The sequence below is a fragment of the Lucilia sericata genome, unplaced genomic scaffold (assembly GCF_015586225.1).
Source record: "Lucilia sericata isolate MDLA Ls3-8-SP2 unplaced genomic scaffold, ASM1558622v1 Contig000024F_arrow, whole genome shotgun sequence".
NCBI classification, from domain to species: Eukaryota; Metazoa; Arthropoda; class Insecta; order Diptera; family Calliphoridae; genus Lucilia; species Lucilia sericata.
Window position 1 is genome coordinate 896,077 of NW_023994062.1, and position 19,949 is coordinate 916,025.

The following is a 19,949-nucleotide window of genomic DNA, read 5'->3' on the forward strand; positions in this document are numbered from 1 at the left end:
ATCTGCAACAGCTTCAATAATCTCACATTTGCAATTAAAAATCAATTAGATGGACAACAGTACAAACACTCGATTAACGTTTTTCTAGATCAACAAATAGAGATTGGATTTATAGATACCATTATATATACGGAAGTGAAGCAAGAAGGTCTGAACAACCTTGCTACTTCTATAAACAAAAAGAAGATTCAAAAAATTGTTTTAATTTCGCGAGACAGACGTTTATTTCGGGAAAAAAATTTATTTACGTATAAAAAAATAAACAAATTGCGGATGGACGCTTAAAATAACAAAAAAAAATATATTTGTTATTAGTGTAAAAAATAATAAAATATTTCACATATAATTGAATAAAACTATAAACAAATCAATAACAAGTGTCTTTTTTACCATTAAAATTAGTGTGTTATAATTGTGTTATAATCAATAATATTTAAAAAGAGCTTACAAGTTCTCAAAATGAGACAAGGCTCAGTTTAAACGTTAGAAATGCCTATATATTTCTCAGCGAAGAGTGTATGCAACCAAATATAAGAGACCCAAATTTTAACAAAGACTATTTAACCGCCAAACCAATTGAAGGATCTCGCTCTTGTTCCCCCGCTCTACCATCAAATAATAATAATAATAATACTCAACCAACATCACCAACTAAAAATTGTGAAGAAAATTAAATAAAAGAAAACACAAGTAAAACTGCATTTCACACAACAACAATGCCCATACCTAAAACAACACCAACAATCAATCATACAGCTTAAAAGAGTGTAACCCTGCAGTATCTGTGAAGCTACGTTCACACCTATCAAATATTTGATGTTTTTTATCAAATATTGGTTGGCTGTAATGTGAACACAAAATATTTTTGAAGAGCAAACAAAATATCAGCTGTTTTTCGTGAAACATTTTTATTTGTCAACCTACAAATATTTTCACAGTGTGAACACCAAACACGAAACATTTTTGTTTAACGTTAAAAAAACTATTTAATTGAAATTACAATAGTTTTTAAAATTTCATAGAAATTCTGTCTAAAAACAAAAAATTAAATACGTTTTGTTTGAAGAAACAATGCCAAACACAATACAGTGCACAGTGGGGCAGAATGGAAATTTTTTGGAAATAAATCTGGCATTTCTAAACGGCTGATCCGATCGGGATAAAATTTTGCGTGAGCGTAGCCAAGGAGTATTCGAGTTTAATTTTTGAAGATGCCCTAGGGACGGCGCTGTGGAGGCTCAAAGTAGGGTACCTACGACATGTAAAATTTTTAAACTCGTGCCATTTTTTTGTTTTTCACCCAAAGCTTTTTATATTTTCTGAAAGCGCTCGACGAGATCTTGAAAAAACATGCTTGGACATACTACTTATCTCTTATAATATCCGAGTTATAGGCATTTAAAAATTTAGTGATACAAAATTTACCATACCTTGGTCCGCCATTTTTTGAATACCGGGTGTAATTTTTGACCAAATGGACTCAATTTTTTCTTGTTAGTTAGACAACAAAATTTCCAATAATATATAAAAAATTTTAGATCAATATCATTTACAGATCCAAAAATGTACGTTTTTTAATTTAAAAATTCAAAAAATTTTAGATTTTTGCCGTTTTTTTGCCAAAAATGTGTCTTAACTCTTTTATTAATAAGATAAAATTTTCTTTAAGAACATATAACAATTTTATAGTTTTCTAAAAGGTATCTTTACGCAGAACGCTTTGGCGTAAAAAACTTGTCCTATTTTTTGAAAATGTTGCCACTGCGTCCTTCCGAATATGTTCCCTTTTTTTTATCAAAACTTCAACTTTGGGCGACATGTTCTAAAATCCCAAAGCTGGGATCAGAAAACTGAAAGCAGTTTCGGAAACCTCAATATGTTTTCTATTTATTCCAAAAGTATTTTCCCAGCCCTGAAAGAAATGTGGACCCTATGGGCAAAAGAGTAAAAAATCCCATTTTTGGGATTTTCATTCCTATTTTTGGGAATTGCGGGATGCCCTTTGACCTTTTCAATTTCTTTTTTTGCATTTTCTTATTTGAAACGACAAATTTAACAAGCGTTGAAAATTTCATTGAGTTCTGTTCATAAATAAAGATTTTGTCATATATTACATATTTGTTTAATTTCTAAAACTATGATTTATATCAAAATTTTAATAGGGTCGCAGATAGCTACAACAATTTAGTCCATATTTATCCCTTAATATAATTTTTTAATTAGATATGGAAATTCTCGACCCTTTACAAAAAATTTCAAGCCAATATCTCAATTACATTCAAAAATATGTTCATTTAAACCTGTGTCCTTTAATTTCATCTTTTTCATATTTTAGTATTAAGTATGACAGAACATACATTTGGTGTTGAATAAAATATTTGGACAATTTTTAAAAATTATTTAGTTAATTATTTTATTAAAGACTATAACATTGTATATACAATAAAAAAATTATAATTTTATTATGAGCCATGCACAACAACACCTAAATCACCCCAAACAAACCACCTTTCCCGCCCACCGAAATATAAAACACAATTTAATACAATATCATCAGTTAGTATAATAGCTATTTTTATTTGAACTGTTTATCTTAAACATAATACAATTAATTCTTACAACCTACTTATATAGTTAATTCCTAACACTACTTATTTTCTATAAAATAATCTGTCATATCGGTATACATATCCAGAAGGTAATATAAGTCCTTTAAATCTTCCTTGTTTTGAGATGGTAGAGTTTCATAACAAATCCATCTTTTTCGCATAGTTGAAAGAACAGGATCAGAAGATAGAAGTAAACTATTAAAAATATATTCATTCTGTGATTGCCTGGAGCATTTTCTTGAGCTGAATAGTTGAACATGCTTAAAATCTCGATTCCTCGCTTCCTGGGCTTCTTATGTTAACTCTCCAAGTGGAAGAATATTCGATTCAATTATTATTTGACCATGACACAATACTTTGTGTACTGTTGGTGTTAGTTCCCTCCATGGATACAGAGATACAAGTAATTTAGAAATTTCAGATGTATATTCCCCAAATCGATTTCCATTAATTTTATGTTTACTATTCAGTGCCATTAAAATAGTGTTAACTCTTCGAAGCAACTCCTTGTCGATTCCAGTTATTTTTGAAGTAATTTCAAAATCACGAAAAAACCTTCTCGCCGTATTACCGTCATTTGTACTACTGCAACTTGGAAGTGGTTTGTCGATGTTTAATCCCATCTGAACTTTAAATTCTTCTTGGATTCTGCTTTTTTCCGCAGCTCTCAGTTCTTTCAATTCTTCATTATTTTTTGCTGATTTAGTAAGATTCTCTGGCACACTTCTATATTTGAGGTCGTATGCTATGTGTAAAAAGTAATCCAAAAATCGTATTCTGGCATGAAGTGGTGAAATTCCGAAAGACAGGACTTCTTCATTAATACTTCTGCTTTTGTTTATATTTGCGAATTGCGACTTTTTCTCATTACATATTGAGCATCTCCAGAAGGAAGAAGTTTCTGTTATGGCATTGCTGACCTTTCCATCAATCATTGTTAAGCTTAGCTTTTGTAGTCTGCTAATGTCCGACTTCCACAAGCTCGTTTGTATTCTGGAAGTGCTGATAAACCGTCACATCCCCAATTACACATTAAGACAACATCACAGTTATGAATTTTCCTTAGTTGGTCTTCTGAAAAGTCTGACACAATTCTTGATGCTGTGTTTTCGAGCAAAGATGATATATCAATACAAGCTTCCACATCATTAACAGCAATAGGTGATGGTAGGATAGTTTTTTTTTTCCTGGATCGCCTTGTATGATGGTAATATATTGTGTCCTTTTTCATGCAGAGCTTTCCTTAATATTAGGTACTTATTTCGACTGAGACCCAGTTCCAACATAAGCGCTATTGCTTCCTCTTCAGTAAAATTTGATTGTGATGTTGGAGTTGGTATACTTTCCACAATTCGCTTAAGTCGTTTTGGTGATGCATTAGGAAGAATAGTTGCAATATGTACGACATCCATAGGTTGGTTTTCCTTTCTCAGCATTTCGTTAAATGTATCAGCAATTTCCTCATTTGAGATTGAAAAAATTTTTTGTGTGACCCTCTTTTTTTTAACCTTGAACATAAGTCTTCGTATGACTTGCAAGGCGCTCCTGTTGATGTGTTGTAAGTTGAGAAGTTTCCATCCAACTACAAAATTTTAATCGAAATTTCTTTTGATTTCCATCCACAGACTTACTTTTTACATCAAAAAGTTTTAAAATGTTTTCAATTTTTGATATGCCTGTTTTGTCTACTTTTCTACTATATGTAGTTTTTATATAATTTGAAATGTCTTCAATTCTTTCTGGCCCTTTTGAAGATACACTCCATAAAACGGAACACAACTCTTCGTACTTTAATGTAATCTTCATTGTAGATTTATTAAATATGGTACTTAAAATCTAAGAAGTTTACTTATATACCAATTCTTGTCATTTCCGATACAGGTATTCCAAAGTAAAAAATTACGAATTGTCTACCTATTAACATTTAGGACTATATTACTATAACCTGTAATTTAGTCATTGATATTTCTTATTAGTGAATGAATCGAAATTATCATTACCTGTATATTTTTACCTACATGATCATAAACGAAACAGAACGAAATGATCTGTCGAAAAAATTTAGATAAAAAATAGTTATAAATTTTTGAAAATTTAAGCATAATAGGACCTTTCAATTATAAGGATAAGCAAACAAATAGAAAATAGGTAAATATAAGATTTAAATATGTTCTGTCATACTTAATACTAAAATATGAAAAAGATGAAATTAAAGGACACAGGTTTAAATGAACATATTTTTGAATGTAATTGAGATATTGGCTTGAAATTTTTTGTAAAGGGTCGAGAATTTCCATATCTAACTAAAAAATGATATTAAGGGATAAATGTGGACTAAATTGTTGTAGCTGTCTGCGACCCTATTAAAATTTTGATATAAATCATAGTTTTAGAAATTAAACAAATATGTAATATATGACAAAATCTTTATTTATGAACAAAACTCAATGAAATTTTCAACGCTTGTTAAATTTGTCGTTTCAAATAAGAAAATTCAAAAAAAAAAATTGAAAAGGTCAAAGGGCATCCCGCAATTCCCAAAAATAGGAATGAAAATCCCAAAAATGGGATTTTTTATTTTTTGCCCATAGGGTCCACATTTCTTTCAGGGCTGGGAAAATACTTTTGGAGTAAATAGAAAACATATTGAGGTTTCCAAAACTGCTTTCAGTTTTCTGATCCCAGCTTTGGGATTTTAGAACATGTCGCCCAAAGTTGAAGTTTTGATAAAAAATGGGTCATATTCGGAAGGACGCAGTGGCAACATTTTCAAAAAATAGGACAAGTTTTTTACGCCAAAGCGTTCTGCGTAAAGATACCTTTTAGAAAACTATAAAATTGTTATATGTTCTTAAAGAAAATTTTATTTTATTAATAAAAGAGTTAAGACACATTTTTGGCAAAAAACGGCAAAAATCTAAATTTTTTTGAATTTTTAAATTAAAAAACGTATATTTTTGGATCTGTAAATGATATTGATCTGAAATTTTTTGTATATTATTGGAAATTTTGTTGTCTAACTAACAAGAAAAAATTGTAAAGGTATGTATCACTAAATTTTTAAACGCCTATAACTCGGATATTATAAGAGATAAGTAGTATGTCCAAGCATGTTTTTTCACGATCTCGTCGAGCGCTTTCAGAAAATATAAAAATCTTTGGGTGGAAAACAAAAAAATGGCACGAGTTTAAAAATTTTACATGTCGTAGGTACCCTACTTTGAGCCGCCACAGCGCCGTCCCTGGGGCATCTGCAGGATTCATCTTCAAAAATTAAACTCGAATACTCCTTGGCTACGCTCACGCCAAATTTTATCCCAATCGGATCAGCCGTTTAGAAATGCCAGATTTATTTCCAAAAAATTTCCATTCTGCCCCACTGTGCAGTGCAAATAGTGAAAATTTGTTAGCGCGATGTTCACATTACAACAAATAATTTCTTAATACAATTGACGGATAAATAAGTGAAAAAACAAAATTTTGTTTGCAGGTAAAGAGGAACATAATAAGAAGAACAGTTAATGCGCAACCAAGCCAAAAGCCAAAAATATATTTGTTTATATTTACTAAAAAGAAATATCATTGAATAATAACATCTAAAATTTCATTTAATATTATTTTTCAACAAAATTTTATCACAAAAAAATTTTAAATACCTTGTGCAAGTGGAAAAGAGACAGATGGTGGACCTGCACTGCCATGTTGTAGCTATTTAGTATAGTCAATGTAGCGAAAAACCTTTGTTGTTTGTAACGGTTTATAGCGATTAAAAAATAACCAAATTATATATTATTTTCATTAAATCATCTATAAATTTTAAATTATAGAAAATTTTTTATTATTAATATATTTTTATATCCATTATATATAATAAATAATTGTTTAAATAAATTGAGTAATAAATTAATTAAATAATTTCTCAATTAATTACTAGACTATAGACTAGAATATAGACTAGACTACACCATTTTTAACTGAATTTGGAAAAATTCCACACGAAATTGAGAATTTCCATTTAATATTGAGAAATTATGATTTTCAATTTGATATTGAGAAAATCTCAACTCAAATTACGATTTTCAATTTGAAATTGAGAGAATTCCGAACAAAATTGATAATTTTTATTTAAAATTGGGAAAAATCTATATGAAATTGAGAATTTCAAATTGATGTTGAGAAAATTCCAAATAAATTAAGAATTTCCGTTTTATATTCAGAAAATTCCAATTGAAATTAAGACTTTTAATTTCAATGCGAATTTCCATTTAATATTTAGAAAAGTTCAATTGAAATTGAGAATTTGGAATTTAAATTGAGAAAACTTAAATTAAAATTGAGAAAGTTTCAAATGAAATTGAAAAAATTTTAAATGAAATTAAGAAAATTTCAAATGAAATTGAGAACTTTTTATTTATATAACACATTTTAAATATAAAAAACAAATAATAAAGAAACTCCAATGTTAATCCACCGATTGTCGAGGAACAACGGCTGCTTTATCATGAATACTATGTAGGAATACCACTCAAGCGATATGTGTTGGTAGTCTGAATACATCAAATTAAAAAAAAAATATTAAAATATTCCGGGAATATGTACTTTTGTATGGGAGGTATATGAAATTGTGGACCGATTCCGCCAATTTTCAGCAGTAGTCATATTATATTGTATGGTTTTCGTGAAAATTACATCAGAATGTATAAAAAAATGCTTATTTTTTCGGAGTTGTTTTAAATTTCGATTTTTGTGTTCATCTACAAATAAAACTATAAATTTTGAAATTTGTATGGGAATGATGTGGATTATTTTACTAAAAGTTGGTTTACTGCAGATCCCCTCATTGTCCCATTCCAAATTTTTTATATATTGTTGTTATTCCTTCACATAAGCAATCTTATGTGAAGGAATAAAGAAAATGGAAGGGGTATCTTTTTTGAGATATCCTTGACTAAAAGACATTGTTTGATGCCATCATCCTCACGTTAAAAATGTAAATAAAGAAAATATTGTCGAACTACAAGACGTTGGCTTTAATTGGGGACTAAACGATTAAAATTGGATAAATAATTAAGAAAATATACGTCAAATTTAATACTTGTTGAAAAAAATTCAAAATCCTACTTTTTTGTTCGAAAATTTTTGAAATTAATAATTATCTTTAATTTACGCAATTGCTTATTTATATTAAATGTCACAACTACTTTGTCTCAGATATCTATTTTATAAAAAATAAAAGAAAACCAGTCATTTTAGCGACTATTGACATTTTTGTATGGGGTGATAACACTCTTTTTCAGAAAATAAACTGTTATTTGACGCTGTTTGATCTTACATTTGGTTTGCAAGATCAAATAATTATTTTGCCAAAATGATGTAAATTATTTGACTTGTGGTGTTCACATTAAAGACGTGCAGTAGTACACCATAAAGTATTTGTAAAACAAATACACCATGGTGATATAAGTATAAATGAGAGAATGAGTGTAACTGATATTGTATGCTTTTGCTTGTGCTTATCCACTCTATCCACAAAAACAATACCAGTATTTATTTAAACTGAAAATATTTATTTAAACTGAAAAACGATTTCAATTATTCGTTTTCAATTATTTTATTTATTGAAGTTTCATTGAGTATTTGATTATACATTTTTATGATTCAAATACAAAATGAATTGAACCGTTTTAAAATTTTCGATTAATCGTTTAACTGAATTTTTTTAAAATCAGTATTTTCTGTGATATTTTCTGATAGTAATTCAACATTTTCTGAAAATAATTCTAGTGAACTATTGAGGATATTGAAATTAAATTTTACATAAATATTCTTAGGTGGTCTCCAGAGTTATATTTTTTAATCGACATAAAATCAATAATTAATGAAAAGAAAATATATAGATGATCTTTATCATCATTTATTTGATAAAAAATTAAAATGCAACATTTAAAAGAATTTTTTTTAATTTTGAAAAATGTCTCTCAAAAAATCTCAAAAAAGTCCAATCCTAATATCTGACCTAAAGAAAAGTGTAACGAGAAACAGCTTTTTGTGATTTAAAGTGGGCACAAGTCTCAAATGATGTGTATTGTCGTAGTGAACGCTAAATATTTTTGTGAACTTTTTTTAAAATTACGATAATTTTTACATATTTCGAAAAAATTCAAAATCTTTGTGTCCTAAATAAAAGTCTTTTTGTGGACCAAAAATATTCTTACAAATTTTACAATTTAGGGAATATTTGAGATGAATTTTGACAAAATTTAAAAACTTGTTTTTTAGCAAATTGTACTAAGATCGGGATTTTCAATTAGACCCTTTCAAAAGTTTGGTTTTTTATTTTTCCATTAAAATGTTTTTTTTTTTAATTCGGATCATAAATGCATTTTTATTGATTTTAAAAAAATTGAGTCGATGTGATCAATTTTAAGGGCCTTACCACTGGACTCCATTGGACCTACGGAGTCTACAGATTGTAAGTAGATACGCAAACACCTCAGCTCTAACTATGTTAAATTTTTCTACGATATCTCCTATAGATCACGAGATACCGAATATATATTTTAAAATAATAAAAAAATGCTTCTAAACAATTGTGTTTTTATGCGCTTGCAGAATACAATAAGTTATTAGTTGAACAACCATCATTATCTATTTTATTTGTTTGTCAAAAGTATAGCAAAACAAGTATGTTACTCCTATTCTCTTTGTACTCACTCACACTACCAGTGTTGCCACTTTGATTATTATTAACCAAAATTGTTTATTTTTGTTTTGCATGTGTACATGTGAATTATTTTCTCGTTTTGGTTATTTTTTGCAAACAATTGAACTAAATGCTGTTTGCATTTATTCTCAAAATAAAATTAAAAAAAACTTCTTTTATCTCTAGCTTTAAACCAACTATGTAAATCAGAGATGCTCAAACAGATACTACCATAGACTACCATAGTTTTATTTGTGTTGGTAAAGCAGCAGAGAACAGAATTTAATTTAAAATAAAGGTATACTAATAAAACGACTACAAACTATAAGTATATGCTAACTGTCAAATATTTATTATAGATTTTGACAGCCAGCGTATATCAAAGTCTATATATAAAAAACTATCAACTGTTCTCTCATGTTCTCCTACATTAATTCGGCTTTCTCAAAATTTTGTTGCTGTATTTCTGTGTGTATTTTAAAAACGTCGCGCACAGACCTTGCTTCGACAAGTGCTGATCAGCAACTGATTTGATTTTGTTTTTCCGTTAATATTTCTATTGGAAATTTTTATGTAAAGAACTACTTAGTAGATTATGTCCTCCAAATTAAATTAAAAATTTTAAATATAATTGCGACTTCTATACCTATCTGAAATTTTGCATATTTTGCAATTTGTCGAAATTCTAATATAAATGATTTAATAAGAATTAATAAAGTATTTTCTGCTAATTGGTGCAAGAATAGTATCACAATATCTTTAAAGTATTAATCAACTGATATTTTTAAGTAACACAGCTAAGGAAAATGAAATTGTATTATATACAAAACTTGTAATAACATCTAAACCCGTACGACGAACAATAATCGCGATATATATGCAAAGATTTGATACTCATGACCTTTGACTTCTACTATCTCACCATGACTTTTAGTTCTTTATTTACATTTTCTAGATGATGTTGTATACTAGTTTTTATTTTAAATTCTTAAATTCTAAATTTTGGTCAATTTGTTGGATAATTTGGATACATTACGTTTACAAATATTGCTGAAGTTATGAATGTAATGCTAACATCCGCTACATGGTATTATAATTTGGTCAAATATACCCCTTAAGCCCAAATTTCGAACGAAATCTTAAAATCTGTACATAAAATGGGAAGAATTTTTTAATTTAAAATTGTTTTCCAAAAAGTCAAATGTGGAGTATTTTTTAATTGCGCTAAAACGCGTTAAAAACTCAGCTATTTTTTTCCGCGAAGAGATATATATTTATTGTTGAAAACACGTTAGAGTCGAAAAGAAACAAGATAGAAAACTTAAATATTTTGCCAACATTTTTTTAGTTGACCCAGTTTGCTTGGTATTGAAAATGCGAAATATCGGTCAACGATTTCACCTAGCCCCCATATTATGCCCTATTCAAAAAATTACTATATTGCTTAAAAAAGCATGTATTCGCTATTGAAATTCAATATAAAAAAGTTTTATTGGAAATGTATTTGTCAAAGTTTATGAGGATCGGTATATAATTGACTCTATCCCTCATAAAAAGTCTCCTCAGAAAATGACTTTAAAGCTCATAATGTACTGCAATATAGCAACACAATTCAACATAATCAAGTTTTAAAGGAACTAAAATATCTCTGTCAGATTTTATGAGAATTGGTCCATAATTGACCATACGTCTCATATAAGATCCCGTACAGAAAATTACATTAACGCTCATAACTGTCTTCATAATACCAGTTTAGCGACGAAATTTAACATAGTTACAAGTTCCACTTTAGAAAATGAATTTGTTATTTTAATGTCCAAATGTAAACATGAAACAAATAAAAATAATTTTGTTTACTTTTTTCTTAATTTGGTTATTTTTTATTCGAATTTTGGTTAGAAAAAAAATTTTGTTGTGGCAACACTGCACACTACCTATGTTTGAAAAAATAACAATATCAACTTGTACCAGAACTACTCATCAATACGCACTCACAGTAGTAGACACTACAAAACTTGTGCAAACAGTTGTAACTGTGCACGTCTTTAGTTCACATTGATGAAACAATGAGAAAATATTTATTTAGCAGCAAATCAATTTGTTTTATGAAAATCATCCGCATTGCTGTTTGTTAACATGAAATATTTTATGTTCAGATTTTTTCAATCGTGTTATATATTAATATTATATAAATTTAATTTTAAACATAATAAAAATAGTTAAAATTAAAACAAATTGATAAATTGTTTTTTTCATGCATGAAAATATGCGATATACTGTGGCTGTAAAACATGTGTGTGTTTGAACCAAATTATTTTTGCACTGTTTGATAAAACAATACCACCAAATATTTGTTCAACTCTGAACATGAAATAAATATTGCGTTTGTTTGACGCAACTTCAAAAATATTTTATTACAAATATTTGAACCAAATATTTTTCAGGTGTGAACGTAGCTTAAGTAACAATAATGATACATCAAAGGGTGCCATCCCAAAAGCTGTAAATGAGAAGAGTAAAAAAAAGCCAGGTATGCTTAGATATTTTAATATAAATAAAAGAAACTTAAGCCCCCAAAAGGTAGAAAATACCCTAAAGAAGCAAAAGATAAATGACAATCCCTTGTTAATGTAAACTCTAATATTGCTTATAATCCTCCACAAGTGTTGAATAATGAAAACGTTCATATTCCTCTACGAGCCGTACCTCCTAAAAAAAACTATATTTGTTTCCCGTCTTGCAAATGATACTACCACTGAAGCTGTTGATTACTACGTTAAAATTGCAATTGGATATGATGCTGATATTTCAATACAAAAGTTTAACTTTCCGCAACCCAGATCTATCTCATCATTTAAAATTACTGTTCCCATTGATATTTTTGAAACCTTGGTTGATCCGAACTTCTGGCCAATTAATACACTTGTTCGTGAATATATATACAGACCCAGACCACAAAATATAGCGACTCTTCCACAACGTGAGTTTGTTTCTCCAAAAAACTAAATCTAACTAATGACTTCATGTCTATCGTTTATCAAAATGTTCGTGGTTTAAGAACAAAGCTGTCATCTTTATATATAGAAAGTTTTAACATTGATCAACATATTTTAGTATTAACAGAAACATGGCTCAATGAGAATTTTTTAAATTCTGAAATACTATGTAACAAATTCAGTATTTATCGTCGTGATCGTGGCGGCAAGTCCACAGGCGGTGGAGTCCTGATTGCAGTTTCTCGTAATTTTCCATCTGAACTTGTAAATCTGGAATACCCACAAGATATAGAATTTATATCAGTTTTAGTAAAAATAAATGGACATAAAATACATGTTACATGTTCCTACATTCTGCCATCTTCTCCACAAATAACATACATTAAACATGCCGAAGTTATCAATTGTATTGCCCGCTCCCTTCGAAATAATGATGCTATTTTTGTTTTTGGAGATTTTAATCTTCCATCTGTCACTTAGAATTATTTACCAGATGAAAAATATTTTGTCCAAACAAAGCTGAATTCGAACTTTGAAGAATTTTTTAACATATTATATGACTCAAATTAATGGCATTACTAATGAATATTCAAAAATGTTAGTCTTAATATTCGTAAACGATGTGACTAGTTCCTTTATTAAACGTTCATCCCCAATTACAACTCCAGAAGATTTCTACCATCCTACAATTGAGCTAAGAACGTCAATAACATATAAATCTTTCTCGACTTCGTCTTGTGAAAGTAAAAAAGTTTTTGCATTCGCTCGCACCGATTACATGTTGAATTAGCTCCTTATTGGAACAAACTGGTATAATATATTTACGTACTATACAGATGTTGAGCAAGTGACTGAAGCCTTTTACAATAAATTAAATTCATTCTTGGATTTATGTGTTCCAAAACAAAGTTTTACAAAGCTATCTGGTCCACCATGGAATAATAAACAGCTGGTTCAAGCAAAAAATAGGAAGAACAAATTCTATTAAAAATTTAAACAAACTGGTTCTCATCATTATTACCTCAAGTACTCTGTTTGTCGAGCTGAATATACTCTGCTCAATAAATCATGTTACAATAATTATATAAACAAAGTGAAATATAATTTTAAACGTAATCCTAAATCGTTTTTCAAATTTGTCAATTCCAAAAGACAATCAACTGGCTTCCCCTTATCTATGAAGTTTCAACAAAATGAATCTAGTGATGAAGTAGTTATAAGCAACCTATTTGCGGATTTTTTCTCAACAACTTATTCTAATGTAACCTATAATGATTCTGCTGACTATCCATATACTATAACTTCAAAAAAAAACAGTTTATACACAATTGATCGATGTTTCTAATTTAATTAAGGAATTAAGGAAACTAAAATTTTCGCATAATTTTGGACCTGATAAAATCCCTAGCAGTATTTTAATTAACTGTGCTGACAATATTGCTATTCCTCTTACGTATTTGTTTAATAAATCATTGAAGAGTGGTAATTTTCCCAGCGTTTGGAAGGATTCTTTTATTGTCCCATTATTTAAACCAGGAAATAAATCGGATATTTTAAGTTATCGTGGAATTGCTAAATTAAGCATAATACCCAAATTATTCGAAAAGATCATTACTGAACAATTATGCTATCAAGTCTCAAATTTAATATCCCCGTATCAACATGGATTTCAGAAAAGATGTTCAACTATAACAAATCTTCTTCATCTAACATCCATAATTTTTAGTGGATTTCTTCAGCAGCACCAAACAGATGTAATATATACTGACTTCAGCAAAGCTTTTGATAAAGTAACCATTTGCTTTTGAGAAAGAAACTTTGTTTATTGAGGTTTTCCGAAAGTACTCTAAAGTGGATTTTCTCTTATTTAACAAATAGAAAACAAGCTGTACTTTCTAAAAATACTTGTTCCAGAAATATAGATGTATCATCTGGGGTACCACAGGGCAGCCACCTTGGTCCCCTACTTTTTTCGTTGTTTATAAATGACCTTCCCCAAGTTATTCATGGATCATAAGTCTTAATGTATGCGGACGACGTTAAAATAATTTTAAGTTATCGCGAAGTTCTTGACCAGCAGATCCTTCAAGATGATTTAAATTCGTTTTATATTTGGTGTAAAGTAAATCTTATGGAATTGAACCTAAAAAAGTGCAAATATATGCGATTTGTTAGAAAGAATCCAATACCGGCTTACTATGTCTTTGATTTACATCAGCTTGAAATGGTCGATAATTTTTTAGATCTGGGTATTTTACTGGACTCCAAGTTAAATTTTATATCACACATTACAATGATAGCAAATAAAGCCAGGGGTGTACTAGGATTTATAAAACGGTGGGATAAAGAGTTCAACGATCCTTATGCCACTAAATCTCTTTACACATCCCTTGTAAGGCCTATCCTAGAATACGGATCTGTAATATGGCCCTATATATAAAAAATATTCAGACGTTATTGAATCTGTACAAAAGCAGTTCCTGCTCTTTTGTCTTCGTGGATTGAACTTCAACCCAATAAATCTTCCCTCATATTCTGCTAGGCTGGCGTTGATTAAACTTCCAACCCTTAAGAGCCGAAGATCAATGTTAAATATATCATTTATTTTCAACATAATCAATGGGAATGTAAGTTGCGGTTTTCTAATCCAAAATATTTCATTTAATGTACCTCGTCGTCCATCACGTCATTTTGTTCCCTTATCGGTGAAATTTTTTAAAGCGAACGCCAAGTGAGAAGAATGTGTATTGAATTTAATAAATTTTACATGCTGATTGATTTTTCTTTAAGTAGTAATACAGTTAAAAACAACATAATTACTTTTCTAAATTCATAATTTTTTTAAATGTTTTCTATTATTGTATATTTGATTATTATTACTAATTGTTAATTGCCTGTAAGGATTATATTCTATAGGCTATAAATAAATAAATAAATAAAAAATCGTTTTGCCCTCCTAAGTGAAGAAAATAATGATCAGAGCAGTAATTCTAATACTAGCCAAAAATCATTGAAACCACCTCCTATATTCCTTCGCGAACCTAGTTCAAATACTCTAGTGAAATCACTTATTGATAAAATTTAAAACAAAATAATTTCCACATTGTTCCCATAAGAAAGGGAGGAGTGGAAGAAACTAAAATAGTTATATACACTGAGGATAATTACAGAAAAATCTCTCAATATCTAAATGATAACAAAAGAAACTTTTACACCTATCAGCTGAAAAGTAGTAAAGGCTTGATAGTGGTCATCAAAGATATAGAGTCCAGTGTAGAGCCAAACGAAATCAAGGAGGCCCTAAAAGAAAAGGGATATAGTTCACGAAGTGTAGTCAATATCTTTAATAGAGATAAGGTTCCCCAACCGCTTTTTCGAGTCGAGCTGGAGCCTGATAATAAAAAACTAAAAGGCAATGAAATTCACCCAATTTACTCTCTACGATACTTGTTGAATCGCAGGGTAACTGTTGAGGAACCCTTAAAACGCAATACACCTGTACAATGTGGAAATTGTCAGGTCACACGAAGAACTATTCCACATTGCGTACTGTATGCGTTGCATGCGGAGACCTACATTCTTCAACTGAATGTGATGTCATAAAAAAAGGTCTCAATAGAAAATGCGGAAACTGTGGAGGCGGCCACTCTGCAAACTATCGTGGATGCCCAGTTTACAAAGCATTGTTGAAAAGATTAAGAGAGAGAAAAAATTTGTTAAGAGGCGAAATAGTCGAACCAGTATATCTGAACTATGGTTCCTATGCGCTAATTTCTGGAGTTCCAACTCAAAATATACCTTCTACAGAAACAAATTTGAAAGACAAAAAAGTTAACCAAGATATTCGCGTGCAGTCTAAAACCGTCTCATATGCTAACATACTGAAGTCTGAAAACAAAAAGCCTATTGTCCCCCAAAATACGGGAGGGTTTGAAAATTTACTAAATACACTTACACAAAATATAACCTCTCTTAATCAAAACATGTCTAACTTCATGACATCCATGCAGAATACCATACAAGAGCTTTTGAGAGCCCAGAATCAAATGATTCAAATACTCTTAACAAAAAAATTAGTTATTTGAAAATATGTTTCTGGAACGCAAATGGCTTGAACCAGCATAAAGCTGAGGTATCCCATTTTATCCACGTCAACAGTATAGATGTATTATTAATTTCTGAGACTCATTTAACAAATAGATACAATTTTTATATTTCAGGTTACACATTTCACTTCACTAATCATCCTAATCATCCTGATGGTAAGGCACATGGTGGTACTGGCATTCTAATTAGAAATATAATAAAACACTATACCATAGATAAATTCTCCAAAAATTATTTGCAGGCAACATCCGATTAGAATGCGGAGTTGTTGGTTTAACCCTAAGCTCAGTATATTGCCCTCCAAGATTTTCCGTGACTAAGGAAATGTTTGAAGAGTATTTTAATACCCTAGGAGATCGTTTCCTGGCATGCGGCGGCTACAATGCTAAGCACACATACTGGGGTTCCAGATTAATGAATCCCAAAAGCAGAGAGCTTTACAGAACTCTAGTTGATCGAAGAAACCACTTGGATTTTATATCCCCTGGCCAGCCAACTTATTGGCCTTCTGATCCTAGAAAGATTCCTGATCTAATAGATTTTGCCATCTCTTATTTTTTCAAGACTAAAAAGAGCCCTTCATGCGGAAGAGGATCGCAGAAATAGAAACTATATTAAAAGTTTAACCAATACTAAGAACACAAATTTCTCCCTTTGGAAGGCAGCTAAAAATATTAAGACACCGGTAGAGGGATAAAGTCCGTTAAGAAAATCTGATGGCACTTGGGCCCGAAGTCCAAAGGATAAGGCCATAGTATTCGCTGAACATTTAAACAATGTATTCCAACCGAATCCCCCCACAAATAACTTTGTATTAGGGGGGTTACCTGTAAAATTTTACTGAATACTGCAATTTTTTCAGTAATCAGTAAAAATTTACTGAATACTGAAAATGTTTTCAGTAACCAGTAAAGATATACAGTAACCAGTAAAAATTTACTGATTACTGAGATGTGTAATGCAGTAAAATTATACTGCAGTGTGCCCATGTATGTTCTGAGTCGATCGGTATACTTTAAGGTGGGTGTAGGACAAATATTTTTATGCGTTACAAACATCAGCACAAATGTATAATACCCTCCCCACTGTAGTGATGTAGGGTATAATAAATATAACGTTCAATCCTTCGAATATCAATTTAGATCATAAATGAACCTTTTCTTTGGAAAATGTTATCTACATTCAGAACAATTTAATTTACCTTTAAAGTTATCACTCAGATTTGTAGAAAGCTTGAAATGCAAAACCTTCTAGATATAATTTAAAAAATAAATTTTATATTTGACTGTGCCGAAATAAAAATATACCGGTATGTGATGGAATTCGAACGATTTGAAAAGGTATGATGAATTTCGATCGAGGAATGGTTTATTATTTTTCTTTCTTTCCATTTAAGAGAATCAATTTAAAAAAATTATATTTTGGAAATTACAAACGGAATGACAAACTTATACATATATACCCTTCTCACGAAGATGAAGGGTATAAAAATATGATAATTTGTATGAAAAGCCGCAGAAATTTTTGTAGATTTAAATCTATTTTAAAAATGAATTTCATCAAATAGCTGATTGTAATGTATTGATATTAATATTGGCATCAAATTGAATTTTAGAGGAGGTCCTTTTAGGATTTCTTGTGTTAATTTTGGTCCAAATTTGCGTCTTAAATAGAATGAGCCTACTATAGACAAAGAATGTGTATACTTTTTGGGTCTACGACGCAATGAATGGTATTATACCATTTAAAAAAAAAAGATGCAAAATGCTGTGCTGAATTTTGTTCTGCATAAGTCAAAAATAAACTAAGATCGTAATTTTCAAGCGAATTATGGCTCAAAAAAGAATTTAGTAATAAATCCCGGCATTCATTTTGAAAAATCCCGGGATTCGGGATATCCTAATCCCGAAAAAATCCCGGGATTCGGGATATCCTAATCCCGAAAAAATCACGGGATTTATTTTGCAAATCCCGGGATTTTCGGGATTGGCATCCCTAGTTTCCACGTTAAAATTAGGCATGATAAAATAAACAGGTATATGCAATCGAACAGCTGATTATTTTTTGTATACGTAAGTAGCATAGCTTCTCTGTCAAAGTTGTTTTTGTCTATTTGAAGTGACAGTTATAATAAATAAATTTGGATTTTAAAAAATCTAAACCTTAAAAATTTTAAATTGTGCAAACAAATTTATATAAAAAACATATACATATATAATAAATATATTTGCGGCCAAGGTGATAAATTTGAAATAATTGTTGCCTGTTGCCTTTGTAAAAAAAGGTAAAGCCTGGAAACGGGACGTTTTTTAACGTTCCCAAAGACGAGGAAAGGCGATTGAAGTGGGCAGATATATGCCAAAAAACATTATATCCTAGCACCCGTATATGTGTGGACCATTTTCATGCTTCCCACATAATAAGCTGTTGCTAATGCCAAATGCGGAGCCAAAAATTCCATCTCCAATTATAGAACAAGGGTAAGTTCCTAAAAAGGAACAGAAAGAAAAGAACAAAATATAGTAGTGGGCTTGATACCTCTACTTAGTGTTTATATGTGCATTTTTGACATTCAACCAACAATTAGTCTCCTACCAACAGCAATTGGTCTCCTACCAACACACTGGTCAATTGGTCTCCTACCAACAAAACTTGGTCTCCTAACAACAACAATTGGTCTCTTAACAATAACAATTGGTATTCTAACAACAATCGGCTCCTACAAACAACAATTGGCCTCCCAACAACAAAACTTGATCTCCTAACAACAATAATTGGTCTCTCAACAACAATTGGTCTCCTAACAACAATTGGTCTCCTAACAACAATTGGTCTCCTACCAACAAAACTTGGTCTCCTAACAACAACAACTGGTCTCCTAACAACAATAATTGGCTCCTACCAACAGCAATTGGTGTCCTTAGAAAAATAATTGGTCTCTCAACAACAATTGGCCCCCTAGCAACAAAAGTTGGCCTCTTAACAACAACAATTGGTCTCCTAACAACAAGAATTCGTCTCCTACCAACAATTGGTCTCCTACCAATAATAATTGGTCTCCAACCAACAAAACTTGGTCTCCTAACAACAACAATTGGCTCCTACCAACAACAATTGACCTCCCAACAACAAGAATTGGTTTCCTAACAACAATAATTGGTATCTCAACAACAATTGGTCTCTCAACAACAATTGGTCTCCTACCAACAACAGTTGGCGTCCCAACAACAAGAATTGGTTTCCTAACAACAATTGGTCTCCTATTATTTAATATTTACATATTCCCTTATTTATTACATTCATTTATTTTCTTTATATAAAGAACTAGCTATACCCAGTGTGCTTTGCTACCCTAAAAGCAATATAAATAAAAAATCTTCTTAATAATTTTGAAGATTCTAATTGTAATGTTTTCCTGAGATGCATTTTTTCCGAACGTTAATTAAGATTTTAATGTAATCGATGACAAAGTAAAAAAATAATCTAATATTTTCCCAGATATACGAAATTTTGTATTTAATTCATATAGGGGGT

At 30.2% G+C, this 19,949-nt stretch overlaps 1 protein-coding gene across 3 annotated transcripts in view; it reads left to right on the forward strand.

Annotated features, from left to right (window-relative positions):
* The window catches only part of LOC119609552 (probable G-protein coupled receptor Mth-like 14), an 81,889-nt gene that overhangs the window by 35,773 nt on the left and 26,167 nt on the right, over positions 1–19,949 (forward strand). Inside the window, exon 3 of one of the 3 annotated variants that reach the window (XM_037964407.1) lies at positions 11,757–11,842. The exons of the other annotated variants lie outside the window; for them this stretch is intronic. Within the exon in view, the coding sequence (XP_037820335.1) occupies positions 11,757–11,842 (86 nt within the window). The remainder of the gene's footprint in view (positions 1–11,756; positions 11,843–19,949) is intronic. 3 annotated transcript variants of the gene reach the window in all.